This window comes from Eumetopias jubatus, unplaced genomic scaffold (genome assembly GCF_037043125.1).
Source record: "Eumetopias jubatus isolate StellerSeaLion01/CBP00866 unplaced genomic scaffold, mEumJub1_p1.0 scaffold_5, whole genome shotgun sequence".
In the NCBI taxonomy this organism is placed as follows: Eukaryota; Metazoa; Chordata; class Mammalia; order Carnivora; family Otariidae; genus Eumetopias; species Eumetopias jubatus.
The window spans coordinates 28,857,630-28,877,222 of NW_028274811.1; the positions used below are offsets into that span (position 1 = coordinate 28,857,630).

The following is a 19,593-nucleotide window of genomic DNA, read 5'->3' on the forward strand; positions in this document are numbered from 1 at the left end:
GGCCCTGGCGGACCTGAAGGGAGATGTGGTTTCCCCTGCTCAAGGGCATGTGCGGTCCCGGATTTGGGGCGACCTCGGCCAGGATGTGCGAACCTCGGGTCATTAATCTGGAAGCACACATACCGTGGAGCGCAGCTGCGCGGTAGCTCAGTGCCTATTCTCCCTGATGACATCTAACTGGGTGACGTGGGAAAGCAGATGGCTGGTCTGTCTGGGTCTGCACTCAGCTCCCTGACAGCTGGCCATTTTACCCCGGGTTTAGCTCAACCCATCCTTCCAGAAGCTCCCTTCCAAAGCCAGGACATCGGTAACGGGCACATGAGTTTCTCTGTCAAGTCTACTTCTTCGGTGTTTGTTTCTTAAAGAACGCTAAATGATGCCCCTGTAGGTTATGACAAAGTATCAGTACTTCTCTAGAGCTTTCTGGACTCCCCACCCCTGAACGGAGTCCCATCAGAACTGGCTGGTTTGTACTTTGTGGGGCTGTTGTGCCTGTGGCAGCCGGTCCTGAGACCAGGTGTCCCCCACACGGTGGGGAAGAGGGTGCTGCTCGGTTGCAGAGGAACTGGCCCGCTGTGTGCGGCCTGTGCCACCTCCTCTCCAGAGCGCCCATGCAGCAGAGCTCGGACAAGACCCCAGTCTCAAGATCGACGAGGGCATCCATCTGCACGTGGACATTGGTGTGGCTGAGTGCGGCTACTCTGAAAATACCTGACTTAGCCAGTACGGGGCGTGTGAGGCGTTCTGAGAGCAGGCTGGCTTTGGGGTGGCCGGCCGGGGGCAGCAAGAACCACACGGGGAAGGGAGAGGCCAGGGTCAGGGCAGGGGAGTGCTGAGGGACTGTGGGGAAAGCGGGAGGGACTGAACTGCTCTCCCTGCTCCGCAGGCTTGCGAGCCCGGCGGATGGTCTGCACCGGGGATCTAAAGCACACTGGAGCTGCTCCTGAGCAGCACGGGTGTTCACACTTGAGTTCACACCACAGCGACTGGGACGACGGTTCACCTTAACGTCCGATATATGACCCAAAGGACATGTTAAAGGGTGTGAAAGTAGACCCAGGTGGTTGCCTTCACTGCTGAGTTGACGTCTTTTTAAATAAATCAAAAATACCTTCAACGAAAACTTTCAAAACCCCAGACCTTAAGATGACAAGCTCTGATTTTTTTTCCTTTGAAAAATGCATACAAAATACAGATAATGGTTATAAAATGTCAGCTGCGATGGTGATTTGCTGGAACACAGGGTCCACCACAGGAATTGCATCATGAGAGCCTGAGTGCAATCAGGACAGGAAGGGGGGGGGGGGGAGAAGGAGCATTTGCAAGGCAGGAGCAGGAGGGCTGTGTCACTTGAGATGCGAAAGAAAATTGACAGTGAGGTTGTAAAAATGATGCAGCTTCAGAACCAAGTTGTTAGCCACAAAGCAATTTACACGGAAGGTCAAATTCATGCCTTTCATTTTCTTTCATGGAGGATTAAAAAATTAAGAGAAGTGGAATTCCCTCTCTCCAAACCCCACCCCCCTTTTTTTGGTGTCAATAGAGAAATATTAACTCTCACTCTCAGGTCTTAAAAGCCTTTGCATCATTTTTATTTTGAACAAAAGTGAATCATCTTTTACAAAACCATGGCGTCCTGGCAAAGCTGCATCACTGGGATGGCTGAAAATACAGTGCCCACGGTTAAAACAAACAAAAGATTGGCTTGAGGAGTCGAGAGGTGGCTCAGTGTACCCGTTACCTAAGGACATCTAGAAACAATCCCGCCCCCGATCAGAGGCTCTGCCTGCAGGGCCCACCACAGTGAGCGGGCTGCCTGCTAGACCTTTCCTTTTCCGAGACCCAGCTTTGACTTTGGGCTGTTTTTCTGGCCGGGGCTACCTGATGACCCGTTGGTCCCACCTTAGCAGCTCCTTCCACAGACCAACCCCAGGCTGTCCAGAAGCACCCCTCCCCACCCCCCGTCCAGGAGCAGCCTTCCCTCTTCTTAGCACTATCTCCTCATCCCACCCTCCGAGAGAGCCCCCCACAGCGCTCCTGCTGCGGCCCTCCCTGAGGCCACCCCACCAGCCCCGGCCGCCCACTCCTCCACCTGCACCCACCAGGCCAGGCGTGGCCTCCGGGAATCCCAGGGCCTTCCCGCAGCAGAGGTGGCCTCCACCCATCTGTCCCAGGGCCATGAGCCGACCGAGGCCGCGCGTCTGCCTACCTTCTGGCCGAGGAAGAGGCTCTTGGTGGAGAGGACCGTGAAGCCGTCGGCCGGCGTCCCCTCGGTGGTGCTGTCGGCGCTGGCGGCCTTGCTGACTTCCCCCTGCTTCTTCTTGCACAAATACAAGAGTCACTAGGAGGCCCGCACAGGCAGACACCCAAGGAATCTGGGCTGTTCTAACAGGGAGGTGGCTCCCGGGCCCTGCCCATCATCCTGCAGAAAACAGGCCACTACCGCACTACTGGCCTTCGGCCGTTCTGAAAGCGGGAGCCGCAGACTCTGGGAAGTCCTGGAGCTCTACCAAGAGTGTTGTCATTTCATCACTTTGTAATCTCAAAACAGAGCTACTTAAAGGCAAAACTTCACTGTGGAGTGATAATCTACAACAACTATTTTCATAGACCAATTAAATGTCCCTTAATTAAGGGTCTTTACTTTCTAGATGTGTGCACATTATTCAGGTTTGAGGGGAAAAAGCAAACTGTTCCTGATCACGAGTTCTCAAAGAGCTAAACATAAGACCAAGGACCCTAACCCTCCAACCTTCCCCAGCCCAGGAGGGAAGACACCTCCCGACTGTCCTTCAAGAAAACCAGCCTGGGAGAAGGATCCCTACGGTGGCTGTTGGCGAGCCCTGGTGAGCGGGCATGGCTATCAGTGAGCTCCTGGGCCTCTTCTTTGGCCCAACCAGACTCAAGTATGTATACCCTGGGGTTCCCAAGAGCCCTGCAAGGTATACCGTCCAGAGAGGTTCCATTCATTTCCAGATCAACTTTCTAACGGACTTCTCCTGAAACCGATCTGCCCTGAGTGATGGGCACCTGTGACAGAGGTCTCACGCCCCATCTCCCTGCACCACCACCCTTGTCCCGCTTCCCATTACTGGCCTGGCACCACCACCCCCCGCCACCCCAGGAGTAGGGATACAGGGCTTTACAAGTCTTTCATGCATTTCTGTTAAGTAGGAGGACCATGTGAGAAATGGGTATTTTGGCTCATTTGGGGATGTCTGCATTCAGATATGTCATAGACTGAGGAGAGTGGGCACAATGAATGGTAGTCTGTGTTCAGACACTCCACCTTTTCCCTTCCCCCCAGTTATTAAAGTACATCATTCTTGCGGGGTTGCTTGAGTGTGAGCAAACCAAGAAAGCAGGGGTGAGAGGTATTCCAAATGGCCACACCTTCCTAAGGAAGGCTCTGGAGGGCAAACTCAGGGCAAGGTCTGTGCCCGTCCACATGCCTATTTAGGGATTCACATTCATTCACATATTAACATTTTTGCTTACATTGAAAAAATATTCTAGTTTTACAGTCTGCTTTAACAAGAAGGACTGCTTTAACGTTTAAGTTCTATGGCCAAGCTGGAACATTTTCTGTACATTAAATGAGCTAAATCTGAAAGTCCAAGGTTTGGATATAAATGCTAATACAAAAAACATTTTGTCAAGAGACACAGCATTAGCAAAGATATGTTAAAATGATCACCATTATGGTTTTCCTAATTCTTTCAGTATACCAGATTTGACAAAGTGAAAGAGAACCCAACAGTGAAAGGTATAACCTACAGTTATGTGGTAAGTCTTAGTAAGCCTTTTTTGATATACTTTCCAGGAAACACAAAAGGAAAAGGCAGGGTGACAAATCCTTTCACTACTCAGATGTTTCTAATTCTGTGCTTTCAACAAAATGGGAGAAATACCAAATTGACTTAACAGCTGAGAGATCACTGAAGAACAGACTGACAGACTTCACAGTAATGTACCAACGCCAGTTTCTTAGTTGTGACCAATGTACCAGGATGATGGAAGACGTTACAATGGGGAACCTCGTGAGGGGTACTGAGGAACTCTCTGTAATGTCTGTAACTTTTCTGTCAATCTAAAACAATTGTAAAATAAAACATGCATTTAAACAAATTGATGACAGATTACTAGGTGACTGTTGGCACTTAACTCAAGAGTTCAGAGGACTGAGAGATGTTGCTTTCACAAAATCCTTTCCATTCCCACTTATTTTTTGTGAACAAGACATTCCCAGTACTTATACCTGTAAATATACAAATACAGGATGCTGAACCCTGTTTCATTTTAGCAATAAGTCACTATCTTATGAACTTGAGTTAATTGTAAAAACTGTATCTCCATCTATCCCATAAGATACAGTTCCAAGAATATTTTTTTCCTTAATAGTTATTAAATTTGTAAAATATTTATTGGTTTGATGAATTATGTATTAATAAGTATGATTACTATCCAGTCCTATAGAATCCATAACATTTAGTGCCTTTATGATCACAAATTTTTTTCCAAGAAACTTTAAATTTATATTTCTTGTAAAGATCAATACAATACTACCACCTACATTAAATGTGTGGCATTAGGATAACATTATGTGGGACAAGTGAAAGGGATATACAGGCTCAAGGAGAAAAGTAATGTGAATTTTCCACTTGTTAAAAAAGAGCTTGTCTGTATACTTTTAAAATGATGATGGTATAGACCAGAAAGGAACACAGACAATATACAGTAACAGTCACCTCACGGGCAATACAATAAATTCATATCTTTCAATAGTTACCCTGAATGTAAATGAGCTAAATGCCCCAAAAGACACAGGGTATCAGATTGGATAAAAAAAACATGACCCATCGATATGCTGTCTGCAAGAGACTCATTTTAGACCCAAAGACACCCCCAGATTGAAAGTGAGGGGGTGGAAAACCATTTACCATGCTAATGGACACCAAAAGAAAGATGGGGCGGCAATCCTTACATCAGACGAATTAGATTTTAAACCAAAGACTGTAATAAGAGATGAGGAAGGACACTATATCCTACTCAAAGGGTCTAACCAACAAGAAGATCTAACAATTTTAAATATCTATGCCCCTAACATGGGAGCAACCAATTATATAAGCCAATTGATAACAAAAGCAAAGAAACACATTGACAACAATACAATAATAGTGGGGGACTCTAACACCCCCCTAACTGAAATGGACAGATCATCTAAGCAAAAGATCAACAAGAAAATAAAGACTTTAAATGACACACTGGACCAAATGGACTTCACAGATATATTCAGAACATTCCATCCCAAAGCAACAGAACACACATTCTTCTCTAGTGCCCATGGAACATTCTCCAGAACAGATCACATCCTAGGTCACAAATCAGGTCTCAACTGGTACCAAAAGACTGGGATCATTCCCTGCATATTTTCAGACCACAACGCTTTGAAACTAGAACTCAATCACAAGACTAAAGTCAGAACGAACTCAAATACATGGAGGCTAAAGAGCATCCTCCTAAAGAATGAATGGGTCAACCAGGAAATTAAAGAATTAAAAAAATTCATGGAAACAAATGAAAATGAAAACACAACTGTTCAAAATCTTTGGGATGCAGCAAAGGCAGTCCTAAGAGGAAAGTATATAGCAATACAAGCCTTTCTCAAGAAACAAGGAAGGTCTCAAATACACAACCTAACCCTACACCTAAAGGAGCTGGAGAAAGAGCAGCAAATAAAGCCTAAACCCAGCAGGAAAAGAGAAGTAATAAAGATCAGAGCAGAAATCAATGAAATAGAAACCAAAAGAACAGTAGAACAGATCAAGGAAACTAGCTTTGAAAGAATTAACAAGATTGATAAACCCCTGGCCAGACTTATCAAAAAGAAAAGAGAAATGACCCAAATAAATAAAATCATGAATGAAAGAGGAGAGATCACAACCAACACCGAAGAAATACAGAAAATCATAAGAACGTATTATGGGCAACTCTATGCCAGCAAATTAGATAACCTGGAAGAAATGGGTGCATTCCTAGAGATGTATCAACTACCAAAACTGAACCAGGAAGAAATAGAAAACCTGAACAGACCTATAACCACTAAGGAAATTGAAGCAGTCATCAAAAATCTCCCAACAAAAAACCCAGGGCCAGATGTCTTCCCAGGGGAATTCTACCAAACATTTAAAGAAGAATTAATACCCATTCTCCTGAAACTGTTCCAAAAAATAGAAATGGAAGGAAAACTTCCAAACTCATTTTATGAGGCCACCATTACCTTGATCCCAAAACCAGACAAAGACCCCATCAAAAAGGAGAATTACAGACCAATATCCTTGATGAACATGGATGCAAAAATTCTCACCAAAATACTAGCCAATAGGATCCAACAGTACATTAAAAGGATTATTCACCATGACCAAGTGGGATTTATCCCTGGGCTGCAAGGCTGGTTCAACATCCGCAAATCAATCAATGTGATACATTGATAAAAGAAAGAACAAGAACCATATGATCCTCTCAATAGATGCAGAAAAAGCATCTGACAAAGTACAGCATCCTTTCTTCATCAAAACTCTTCAGAGTATAGGGATAGAGGGTACATACCTCAATATCATAAAAGCCATCTATGAAAAACCTACAGCAAATATCATTCTCAATGGGGAAAAACTGAGAGCTTTCCCCCTAAGGTCAGGAACATGGCAGGGATGTCCACTATCACCACTGCTATTCAACAAAGTACTAGAAGTCCTAGCACTAGTCAGTGGCATTCCTATACACCACCACCAAGACAGAAGAAAGAGAAATTAAGGAGTCGATCCCATTTACAATTGCACCCAAAACCATAAGATAGCTAGGAATAAATCTAACCAAAGAGGCAAAGGATCTGTACTCAGAAAACTATAAAATACTCATGAAAGAAATTGAAGAAGACACAAAGAAATGGAAAAACGTTCCATGCTCATGGATTGGAAGAATAAACATTGTGAAGATGTCAATGCTACCTAGAGCAATCTACACATTCAATGCAATCCCCATCAAAATACCATCCACTTTTTTCAAAGAAATGGAATAATCCTAAAATTTGTATGGAACCAGAAAAGACCCCGAATAGCAAGAGGAAGGTTGAAAAAGAAAAGCAGGGGTGCCTGGGTGGCTCAGTTGGTTAAGCGACTGCCTTCGGCTCAGGTCATGATCCTGGAGTCCTGGGATCGAGTGCCGCATCGGGCTCCCTGCTCAGCAGTGAGTGCTTCTCCCTCGGACCCTCCCCTCTCTCATGCTCTCTCTCTCTATTTCATTCTCTCTCTCAAATAAATAAATAAAATCTTTAAAAAAAAAAAAAAGAAAAAGAAAAGCAAAGCTGGCGGCATCACAATTCCGGACTTCAAGCTCTATTACAAAGCTGTCATCATCAAGACAGTATGGTACTGGCACAAAAACAGACACACAGATCAATGGAACAGAACAGAGAGCCCAGAAATGGACCCTCAACTTTATGGTCAACTAATTTTCGACAAAGCAGGAAAGAATGTCCAATGGAGGGCGCCTGGGTGGCTCAGTTGGTTAAACGACTGCCTTCAGCTCAGGTCATGATCCTGGAGTCCCGGGATCGAGTCCCGCATCAGGCTCCCTGCTCGGCGGGGAGTCTGCTTCTCCCTCTGACCCTCTTCCCTCTCATGCTCTCTGTCTCTCATTCTCTCTCTCTCAAATAAATAAAATATTTAAAGAAAAAAAAAAAGAATGTCCAATGGAAAAAAGACAGCCTCTTCAACAAATGGTGTTGAGAAAATTGGACAGCTACATGCAGAAGAATGAAACTGGACCACTTCCTTACACCACACACAAACAAAAATAAACTAAAAATGGTTGAAAGACCTAAATGTGAAACAGGAGTCCATCAAAATCCTGAAGGAGAACACAGGCAGCAACCTCTTCGACCTCAGCCACAGCAACTTCTTCCTAGACACATTGCCAAAGGCAAGGGAAGCAAGGGCAAAAATGAACTCTTGGGACTTCATCAAGATAAGAAGTTTTTGCACAGCAAAAGAAACAGTCCACAAAACCAAAAGACAACCGACAGAATGGGAGAAGATATTTGCAAATGACATATCAGATAAAGGGCTAGCATCCAAAGTCTATAAAGAACTTATTAAACGCAACACCCAAAGAACAAATGATCCAATCAAGAAATGGGCAGAAGACATGAACAGACATTTATCCAAAGAAGACATCCAAATGGCCCAAAAGACACATGACAAAGTGCTCAACATCGCTCACATCAGGGAAATCCAAATCAAAAACTCAATGAGATACCACCTCACACCAGTCAGAATGGCTAAAATAAACAATTCAGGAAACGACAGATGTTGGCGGGGATGCGGAGAAAGGGGAACCCTCCTACACTGTTGGTGGGAATGCAAGCTGGTGCAACCACTCTGGAAAACAGTATGGAGGTTCCTCAAAAAGTTGAAAATACAGCTACCATATGATTCAGCAATTGCACTACTGGGTATTTACCCCAAAGATACAAATGTAGGGATCCGAAGGGGTACACGCACCCCGATGTTTATAGCAGCAATGTCCACAATAGCCAAACTGTGGAGAGAGCCAAGATGTCCATCGACAGATGAATGGATAAAGAAGAGGTGGTATATATACACAATGGAATATTATGCAGCCATCAAAAGGAATGAGATCTTGCCATTTGCAACGACATGGATGGAACTGGAGGGTGTTATGCTGAGCGGAATAAGTCAATCAGAGAAAGACATGTATCGTATGAGCTCACTAATATGAGGAATTCTTAATCTCAGGAAATAAACTGAGGGTTCCTGGAGTGGTGGGGGGGGTGGGAGGGATGGGGTGGCTGGGTGACAGACATTGGGGAGGGTATGTGCTATGGTGAACACTGTGAATTGTGTAAGACTGTTGAATCACAGACCTGTACGTCTTAAACAAATAATACATTATATGTTATAAAAGAAGAAGAAGAAGATAGCAGGGGGGAATATTGAAGGGGGGGAATCAAAGGGGGAGACGAAGCATGAGAGACTATGGACTCTGAGAAACAAACTGAGGGTTCTAGAGGGGAGGGGGGTAGGGGGATGGGTTAGCCTGGTGATGGGTATTAAAGAGGGCATGTTCTGGGCGCCTGGGTGGCTCAGTTGGTTAAGCGACTGCCTTCGGCTCAGGTCATGATCCTGGAGTCCCGGGATCGAGTCCCACATCGGGCTCCCTGCTCAGCGGGGAGTCTGCTTCTCCCTCTGACTCTCCTCCCTCTCATGCTGTCTCTCATTCTCTCTCTCTCAAATAAATAAATAAAATCTTTAAAAAAATAAATAAATAAATAAAGAGGGCATGTTCTGCATGGAGCACTGGATGTTAAATGCAAACAATGAATCATGGAACACTACATCAAAAACTAATGATGTAATGTGTGGTGATTAACATAATAAAAAAATGATGGTATTCCAAATCAACACAGTATTTTGATTTCTTTGGATACACTTAAATGAGTGATGAAGTGGTTTTTATATATCAAAAATTATATCCTTCACAGATATTTATATTTATTATCAAAAGTTCAGCTGTCAAATTTTTAAATGTGTGAGGTACAAAGGTTTTCAAATTGTTGTAGGAGGTAGGCAAGCAAAAAAGTTTGAGAATCACTGCTCTATCCACTGAACACCAGGCATATAGGAGGTGCTCAATAAATGCTTGGGAATGGAATGCAGTTGATAAGTAGATAAGGATTTAGTGCTTATGCCCAAAAATACTTGGATTTTTTTTTTAGAGGTAAGAAAGCCTTAACTGACAGAATTTCAAGCATTCAAGAAACAGAGCTGGTTGTATTGGGAGGAGGGGGCCGTGACAGCTTCCCTGTGTCCCTGGTACGGGTCAGCAGCTGCCTATGAAGCCAAGTTATAAGGCTTAGCCTGTGATGATTAATACTGGAGATTTTCAGCAGTGATTCACTTGCTCATGGCCTCCTCCATTAAAGTTGTTGCCCATATTGTAAACTGGTAGACCACTATGAAAAACAGTATGAAACTTCCTCAGACATTTAAAAGTAGTATCCATATGATCCAGCAATTCCATTTCTAGGAATATAACCACAGGAAACAAAAATACTATGTCAAAGAGGTAACTGCACCTCATGATCATAGCAGCATTATTTATGACAGCCAACACAAAGAAACAATCTAAGTGTCCACAGACAGATGAATGGATAAAGAACTGTGGAAACATTCAGCCATAAAAAATAAGGAAATCCTGACAGGAAACCCAGAGAGTTCCAAAAAAGATGAACCCAAAGAGACCCATGGTAAGACACAGTGTAATTAAAATGTCAAAAGTTAAAGACCAGGAGAGAATCTTAAAAGCCGCAAGAGAAAAACAACTTGTTACAAACAAGGGAACCCCCGTTAGACTACCAGCAGATTTTTCAGCAGAAATCTGCAGGCCACAAGGGAGTGGCACAATATATTCAAAGTACTGAAAGTAAAAAACTTCCAACCAAGAATACTCTACCTGGCAAAAGTGTCCTTTGAAACAGAGAGAAATAATTTTCCAGACATGCAAAAAGCCAAAAGAGTTCACCACCACTAAACTGGCCATAGTAGAAATGTTAAAGGGACTTGTTTAAGCTAAAAAGAAAGGGTGCTATTTAGTAATAGGACAATATATGAACGTATAACTCTCACTAGTAAAGGTAAGTATACACTAAAGGTAGTGACTTAATCTCTTATAAAGCTAATATGAAGGTTAAAAGACAGAGGTGGAATAACAATTAGTACAATAATTAGTTAAGGGACACATGAGATTAAAAGACATAAAATGTGACACCACTAACATGAAGTGTAGGGAGGGTAAAAATGCAGTTTTAGAATGTGTTCAAACTTACATTATCAACTTAAAACAGATGGTGAATCAGTTGTTATATATCAGCCTAATGGTAAACACAAAGCAAAGCCTATAGTAGATACATAACAGATGACACCACTAAAGACAATGATCACATCATAAAGGCAGAGAAACAGAAGAACAAAGGAACAGAGGAATTACAAAACGGCCAGAAACAATTAACAAAATGACAAGTACATATCTGTCAATAATTACTTTAAATGTAAATAGACTAAATTCGCCAATCAAAAGACATACAGTGACTGAATGTATAAAAACACAAGACTCATCAATATGCTCCCCAGAAGAGACACAGTTTATAAGGACAAGACACAATGAAAGTGAAGTGACAGAAAAAGATTTTTCATGCAAATGGAAACCAAGAGAAAGCGGGGGTTGCTACACTTATATCAGACAAAATATTCTTTAAAACAAAGACTACAATAACAGATAAAGAGTATTATGTAATGATAAATGTGTCAGACACATAAGAGAATCTCTCTTTGTATTTTATAAATATTGTAAACATTTATGCACCCAATCCAGGAGCACATAAATATATAAAGCAAACACAAACAGACCTAAAGGGAGAAACAGACAGCAATACAATAATAATAGGGGATATTATACCCCCACTTTTATCAACAGATAGATCAACCAGACAGAAAATCAATAAACACTGGCCTTAAATGACCTATGAGACCAGGTGGACTTAACAGATATATTCAGAACATTTTCCACCCAAAAATAACAGAGTACACATTTCTTTCATAACCACATGGAACATTCTGTAGGACAGGTCATATTTTAGGCCACAAAACAGGTCTTAATAAATTTGAGAAGACTGAAATCATATCAATCATCTTTTCTGATCACAGCGCCAAGAGACCAGATATCAATTATGAGAAAAAAACTGGAAAATTCAAATATGTGGAGATTAAACTACACACTATTCAACAACCAATGGGTCAAAGAAGAAATCAAAAGAGGAATCAAGAAATACCCTGAGACAGATGGAAATACAACATACCAAAACTTATGAGATGCAGCAAAAGCAGTTCTAAGAGGAAAGTTTATAGCAATACAGGCCTACTTCAAAAAACAGGAGAAATCTCACACCAGACGAAACCAGAAAAACAAAACAAAACAAAACAAAAAAACAAATGAAGCCCTAAGTTGGTAGAAAGAAGGAAATAACACAGATCAGAGTGGAAACAAATAGGCTAAAGATAGAAAAGATCAATAAATGTAAGAGCTAGCCCTTTGAAAAGATAAACAAAATCGACAAACCTCTGGCTAGACTCACCAAGAAAAAAAACGGAAGATTCAAATAAATAACATCAGGAATGAAAGAGATGTTACAAATGACACTACAGAAATACAAAGAATCGTAAGAGACTACTATGAAAAATTGTACGCCAAAAAAAATGGACAACCTGGAAGAAATGGACCAAATCCTAGCAACACACAAGACTGAGTCATGAAGAAAAATACAAATCTCAACAGATGGATTACTAGTAAAGGGATAGAATCAGTAATCAAAAACCTCACAACAAACAAAAGTCCAGGACCGGAAGGTTTCATTGTTCTACCAAACATTTAAAGAAGAATTAATACCAATCCTTCTCAAACTCTTCCAAAATATAAAAGAGGAGGACACTTCCAAACTCACTTTACAAAGCCCGCATTACCCTGATACCAAAACCAGACAAGGATGCCATAATAAAAGTAAATTACAGGCCAATATCCCTGATGAACGATGAACACAGATGCAAGACCCTCAACAAAATACAAACAAACTGAATTCAACAATACATTAAAAGGATCATATACCATGATCAAGTGGGATTTATTCTGGGGATATAAGGGTGGTTTAATATCCGTCAGAGTGATACACCATATTAACAAATGAAGGATAAAAAGCGTATGATCACCTCAACAAATGCAGAAAAAGCATTTGACAAAATTCAACATCCATTTATGATCAAAAGCTCAAAAACTGGGTATAGAAGGAACACCTAAATATAATAAAGGCCATAAATGCCAAGCCAAAAGCTAACATCATACTCATTAGAGAAAATGAGTGCTCAGAGTGTTTCCAATAAGACAACAATACCCATTCTTGCCACTTTTATTCAATATAGTAGTAGAAGTCCTAGCCAAAGCAATTAGGCAAGAAAAAGAAAGAAAAGGCATCAAAATCAGAAGGGAAGTAAAACTGTCACTATTTGCAAACAGCATGATATTATATATATACAAAACCCTAAAGACTCCACCAAAACCCTGTTAGAATAAATGAATTCAATAAAGTTACAGGATACCAGATTAATATATAGAATTCTGTTGCATTTAGCATATGCTAATAACAAATTATCAGAAAGAGAAATTAAGAAAACAATCCCATTTACAATTGCATCAAAGAAATAAAATGCTTAGGAATTTAACCAAAAAGGCAAAAAACTATATACTGAAAACTATATATTGTACACTGAAAACTGTAATACATTAATGAAAGAAATTGAAGAAGACACAAATAAATGGAGAGAGATTCTGTGCTCATGGATTGGAAGGATTAAAACTGTTAAAATGTCCATACCAAACAAAGCAATCTATAGATTCAATACAATCTGTATCAAATTCCAATGCCATTTCTCAAGGAAACAGAACAATCTTAAGATTTATATGAAATCACGAAAGACTCTGAAAGCCAAAGTAATCTTGGCAAAAAACGAAAGAGAAGGCATCATGCTCCCTGATTTCAAATTATATTACAAAGATATAATAATCAAAGCAGTATCGTATCAACATGAAAACAGACACATAGACCAATGGAACAGAATGGAGAGCCCAGAAATAAACCCACATATATATTACCAATTCATGACAAAAAAGCTAAGAATATACAATGAGGAAAGAACAGTCTCTTCAATTAAACAGTGTTGGGAAAATGGGACAGCCACATGCAAAAGAATGAAGCTGTACCAACATTTTACATCATACATAAAAATTAACTCAAAATGGATTAAACATGTGGATGTTAAGTCCTGAACCCAGAAATTCCTAGGAAACAGATCATAAGCTCCTTGTTATTGGTCTTGGTGATGATTTTTTGGATATGGCATCACAAGCAAAGGCAACGAAGGCAAACTAAACAGTGGGACTACAACAAACTGAAAAGATTCTGCAGAGCAAAGGAACCATCAACAAAATGAAAAGTCAACCTTTAGATAAATATGCAAATCATATACAGACGGTCCCTGATGTCCGATGGTTTGACTTTGGATTTTTCAGCTTTACAGTGGTGCAAAAGCAATATACATTCAGTAGAAACCATACTTCAAATTTAAATTTGGATTTTTTCCTAGGATTAGCGATGTGCAGCACTATACTCTCTGGTGATGCTAGACAGCAAGAGCTAGCCACAGTGCCCAGTCAGCCACGCAATTATGGGGGTAAATGACTAATACACTTACAGAATCATTCTGTACCCAAAGAACCATTCTGTTTTTCACTTTAAGTACAGTATTTAATAAACTACTTGAAATATTCCATACTTTCTTATAAAATAGGCTTTCTGTGAGATGATTTTGTCCAACTGTAAGCAAATTAGTGTTCTGAGCACATTTACAGTAGGCTAGGCTAAGCTATGATGTTTGGTAGGTTAGGTATATTAAATGCATTTTCAACTTAAAATGGGTTTATCAGGATACAACCCCATCATAAGTCAAAGAACATCTGTATCTGATAAGGGGTTAATATCCAGAATATATAAACAACTCACAAAACTCAATAACAAAAGGAAAAAAAATTTTTGATTAAAAAGTGGTCAGAGACCTAAATGTGAGATCTGACACCATAAAAATCCTAGAAGAGAACACAGACAGTAACTTCTTTGACATCAGCCACAGCAACTTCTTTCTAGATATGTTTCCCGAGGCAAGGGAGACAAAGGCAAAAATAAATTATTGGGACTATGTCAAAATAAAAAGCTTCTGCACAGGGAAGGAAACAATCCACAAAACTAAAAGGCAACCTATGGCATGGGAGATGATATTTGCAAATGACATATCTGATAAAGAGTTAGCTTCCAAAATATATAACTTATCAAGCTCAACACCCAAAAAAATAATCTAATTAAAAAATGGGCAGAAGACATGAATAGACATTTTTCTAAAGAAGACATACAGATAGCCAACATGAAAAGATGCTCATCATCACTGATCATCAGGGAAATACAAATCAAAACCACCATGAGTTATCACCTCACACCTGTCAGAATGGCTAAAATCAACAACACAAGGAACAAAACGTTCCTCCGAGTATGCGGAGAAAGGGGAACCCTCTTGCACTGTTGGTGGGCATGCAAACTGGTGCAGCCACTCTGGAAAACAGTATGGAGCTTCCTCAAAAAGTTAAAATTGGAGCTACTCTATGATGCAGCAATCACACTGCTAGGTATTTACCCAAAGAAAAAAATGCTAATTAAAAGAGATACACGTACCCCAATGTTTACAGCAGCATTATCTACAATAGCCAAATTATGGAAACAGCCCAAGTGTCCACTGACTGATGAATTGATAAAGAAGACGTGTTATATATACACAATGGATTATTACTCAACCATAAAAAAAGAATGAAATCTTGCCATTTCCAACAACTTGGATGGAGCTAGGAAATTATGCTTAGTGAAACAGGTCAGAGAAAGACAAATACCATATGATTTCATGCATATGTGAAATTTAAGAAACAAAACAAACGAGCAAATGGAAAAAAAGAGAGGGTGGCAAACCAAGAAACAGTCTCTTAACTCTACAGAACAAACTGATGGTTACCAGAGGGGAGATGGGTGAGGGGATGGGTCAAGAAGGTGATGGGGATTAAAGAAGGCGCTCATCATGAGCACTGGGTATTGTACGGAAGTGCTGAATCACCACAGTGGACACCTGAAACTAATATGCTGTATGTGAACTAACTGGAATTTAAATAAAAACTAAAAAAAGTGGTCAGATTCTGAGTAGACATTTTTCCAAAGACGACATACAGATGGCAAACAAACACAAGAAAAGGTGCTCCACATCACTAGTCATCAGGTAAATGCAAATCTAGACCACAACGAGCTATCACCACACACCTATTAGGCTATAATCAAAAAGACACCTATTAGGCTATAATCAAAAAGACAAGAAATAACAGGTGTCGGTAAGGACATGGAGAAAGGGGAACTCCGAGTGCACTGTTGGTGGAAATGTACATTGGTGCAGCCACCATGGGAAACAGTATGCAGGCTCCTCAGAAAATTAAAAATAGAACTACCATATGACCCAGCAATTTTTACTTCTGAAGAAAACAAAAACACTAACTCAAAAAGATAATATGCACCCCCATGTTTACTACAGCATTATTTATAATAGCCAAGTAATGAAAAGAACCTAAGTATCCATCAGTGGAAACATGGATAAAGAAAATATGAAAATTTGATAAAGATATTTATATATTACATATACTAACATGTTTTATATTCTAATATATATGTCCTTACATATGTCCTATTATTTTTATGTCTTATTACACATATCTCCTAAATTATTTTATGTATACATATATACACGTTTATATACATTTATATATAATTATATAAAATACAATGTTATTAAACCATAAAAAAGAAGGATGTGACCTTGAGGGCATTATACTAAGTGAAATACATCACAGAGAAAGACAAATAACTGTATGTTCACACTTATAGGTGGAATCATAAAAAAAAAAAAGAAAATAGCCCAGTTTCTAGATTCAGAGAACAGACTGATGGGTGACAGAGGCAGGGGATGGGGGTGGGAGGCAGGTGAAATGGGTGAATCAGGTCAAAAGCTACAAACTTCCAGTTATAAAAGAAAGAAGTCATGAGGAGGTAATATAAAGCATGGTGAATACAGTCAGTAATATGTATTGCCTATTTGAAAGTTGCTAACAAAGTCAACCTTAAAAGTTCTCTTCCTAAGAAAAGTAACTTGGTAATTACGTATGGTGATAGATGTTAACAGGACATACTGTGGTGATCATTGGCAATATATATACAAATTACCCCAAAGACACAGATGCAGTGAAAAGAAGGGCCATATGCACCCCAATGTTCATAGCAGCAATGTCCGCAATAGCCAAACTGTGGAAAGAGCCGAGATGCCCTTCAACAGATGAATGGATAAAGAAGATGTGGTCCAAATTCATGGAAACCAATGAAAATGAAAACACAACAGTTCAAAATCTTTGGAATACAGCAAAGGCAGTCCTAAGAGGAAAGTATATAAGCAATACAAGCCTTTCTCAAGAAACAAGAAAGGTCTCAAATACACAACCTAACCCTACACCTAAAGGACCTGGAGAAAGAACAGCAAATAAAGCCTAAACCCAGCAGGAGAAGAGAAATAATAAAGATCAGAGCAGAAATCAATGAACTAGAAAAACAACAGTAGAACAGATCAATGAAACTAGGAGCTGGTTCTTTGAAAGAATTAACAAGATTGATAAACCCCTGGCCAGACTGATCAAAAAGAAAAGAGAAATGACCGAAATCAACAAAATCATGAATGAAAGAGGAGAGATCACAACCAACACCAAACAAATACAAACAATTAAAAGAACATATTATGAGCAACTCTATGCCAGCAAATTAGATAACCTGGAAGAAATGGGTGCATTCCTAGAGATGTATCAACTACCAAAATTGAACCACGAAGAAATAGAAAACCTGAACAGACCTATAACCACTAAGGAAATTGAAGCAGTCATCAAAAATCTCCCAACAAACAAAAGCCCAGGGCCAGGTGGCTTCCCAGGGGAATTCTACCAAACATTTCAAGAAGAATTAATACCTATTCTCCTGAAACTGTTCCAAAAATAGAAATGGAAGGAAAACTTCCAAACTCATTTTATGAGGCCACCATTACCTTGATCCCAAAACCAAAGACCCCATCAAAAAGGAGAATTACAGACCAATATCTCTGATGGACATGGATGCAAAAATTCTCACCAAAATACTAGCCAATAGGATCCAACAGTACATTAAAAGGATTATTCACCACAACCAAGTGGGATTTATCCCTGGGCTGCAAGGCTGGTTCAACATCCGCAAATCAATCAACGTGATACAATACATTAACAAAAGAAAGAAGAATCATATGATCCTCTCAATAGTTGCAGAAAAAGCTTTTGACAAAGTACAGCATCCTTTCTTGATCAAAACTCTTCAGAGTATAGGGATAGAGGGTACATACCTCAATATCATAAAAGCCATCTATGAAAAACCTACAGCAAATATCATTCTCAATGGGGAAAAGCTGAGAGCTTTCCCCCTAAGGTCAGGAACGCAGCAGGGATGTCCACTCTCACCACTGCTATTCAACATAGTATTAGAAGTCCTAGCCACAGCAGTCAGACAACAAAAAGAAATCAAAGGCATCAATTGGCAAAGAGGAGGTCAAACTCTCACTCTTTGCAGATGATATGATACTGTATGTGGAAAACCCAAAAGACTCCACCCCAAAACTGCTAGAACTCATACAGGAATTCAGTAAAGTAGCAGGATATAAAATCAATGCACAGAAATCAGTGGCATTCCTATACCCCAACAACAAGACAGAAGAGAGACAAATCAAGGAGTCGATCCCATTTACAATTGCACCCAAAACCATAAGATAACCTAGGAATAAATTTAACCAAAGAGGCAAAGGATCTGTACTCAGAAAACTATAAAATACTCATGAAAGAAATTGAAGAAGACACAAAGAAATGGAAAAACGTTCCATGCTCATGGATTGGAAGAACAAACATTGTGAAGATGTCAATGCTACCTAGAGCAATCCACACATTCAATGCAATCCCCATCCAAATACCATCCACTTTTTTCAAAGAAATGGAACAAATAATCCTAAAATTTGTAAGGAACCAGGAGAGACCCCGAATAGCCAGAGGAATATTGAAAAAGAAAAGCAAAGCTGGCGGCATCACAATTCCAGACTTCCAGCTCTATTACAAAGCTGTCATCATCAAGACAGTATGGTACTGGCACCAAAACAGAGACATAAATCAATGGAACAGAATACAGAGCCCAGAAATGGACCCTCAACTCTATGGTCAACTCATCTTTGACCAAGCAGGAAAGAATGTCCAATGGCAAAAAGACAGTCTCTTCAACAAATGGTGTTGGGAAAATTGGACAGCCACATGCAGAAGAATGAAACTGGACCATTTCCTTACACCACACACAAAAATAGACTCCAAATGGTTGAAAGACCTAAACGTGAGACAGGAGTCCATCAAAATCCTAAAGGAGAACACAGGCAGCAACCTCTTCGACCTCAGCCACAGCAACTTCTTCCTAGAAACATCGCCAAAGGCAAGGGAAGCAAGGGCAAAAATGAACTATTGGAATTTCATCAAGATAAAAAGCTTTTGCACAGCAAAAGAAACAGTCCACAAAACCAAAAGACAACCGACAGAATGGGAGAAGATATTTGCAAATGACATATCAGATAAAGGGCTAGTATCCAAAATCTATAAAGAACTTATCAAACTCAACACCCAAAGAACAAATAATCCAATCAAGAGATGGGCAGAAGACATGAACAGACATTTTTCCAAAGAAGACATCCAAATGGCCAACAGACTCATGAAAAAGTGCTCCACATCGCT

General features: G+C 40.2%; 1 protein-coding gene across 6 annotated transcripts in view; it reads right to left on the reverse strand.

Moving 5' to 3' along the window:
• MACROH2A1 (macroH2A.1 histone) overlaps positions 1 to 19,593 on the reverse strand; it is an 85,346-nt gene that overhangs the window by 23,408 nt on the left and 42,345 nt on the right. For 4 of the 6 annotated variants that reach the window (XM_028103692.2, XM_028103688.2, XM_028103690.2 and 1 more), the window contains exon 5: positions 2,210 to 2,320. In XM_028103692.2, the coding sequence (XP_027959493.1) occupies positions 2,210 to 2,320 (111 nt within the window). The remainder of the gene's footprint in view (positions 1 to 2,209; positions 2,321 to 19,593) is intronic. The other 2 variants (XM_028103693.2, XM_028103691.2) reach the window with 1 other exon arrangement.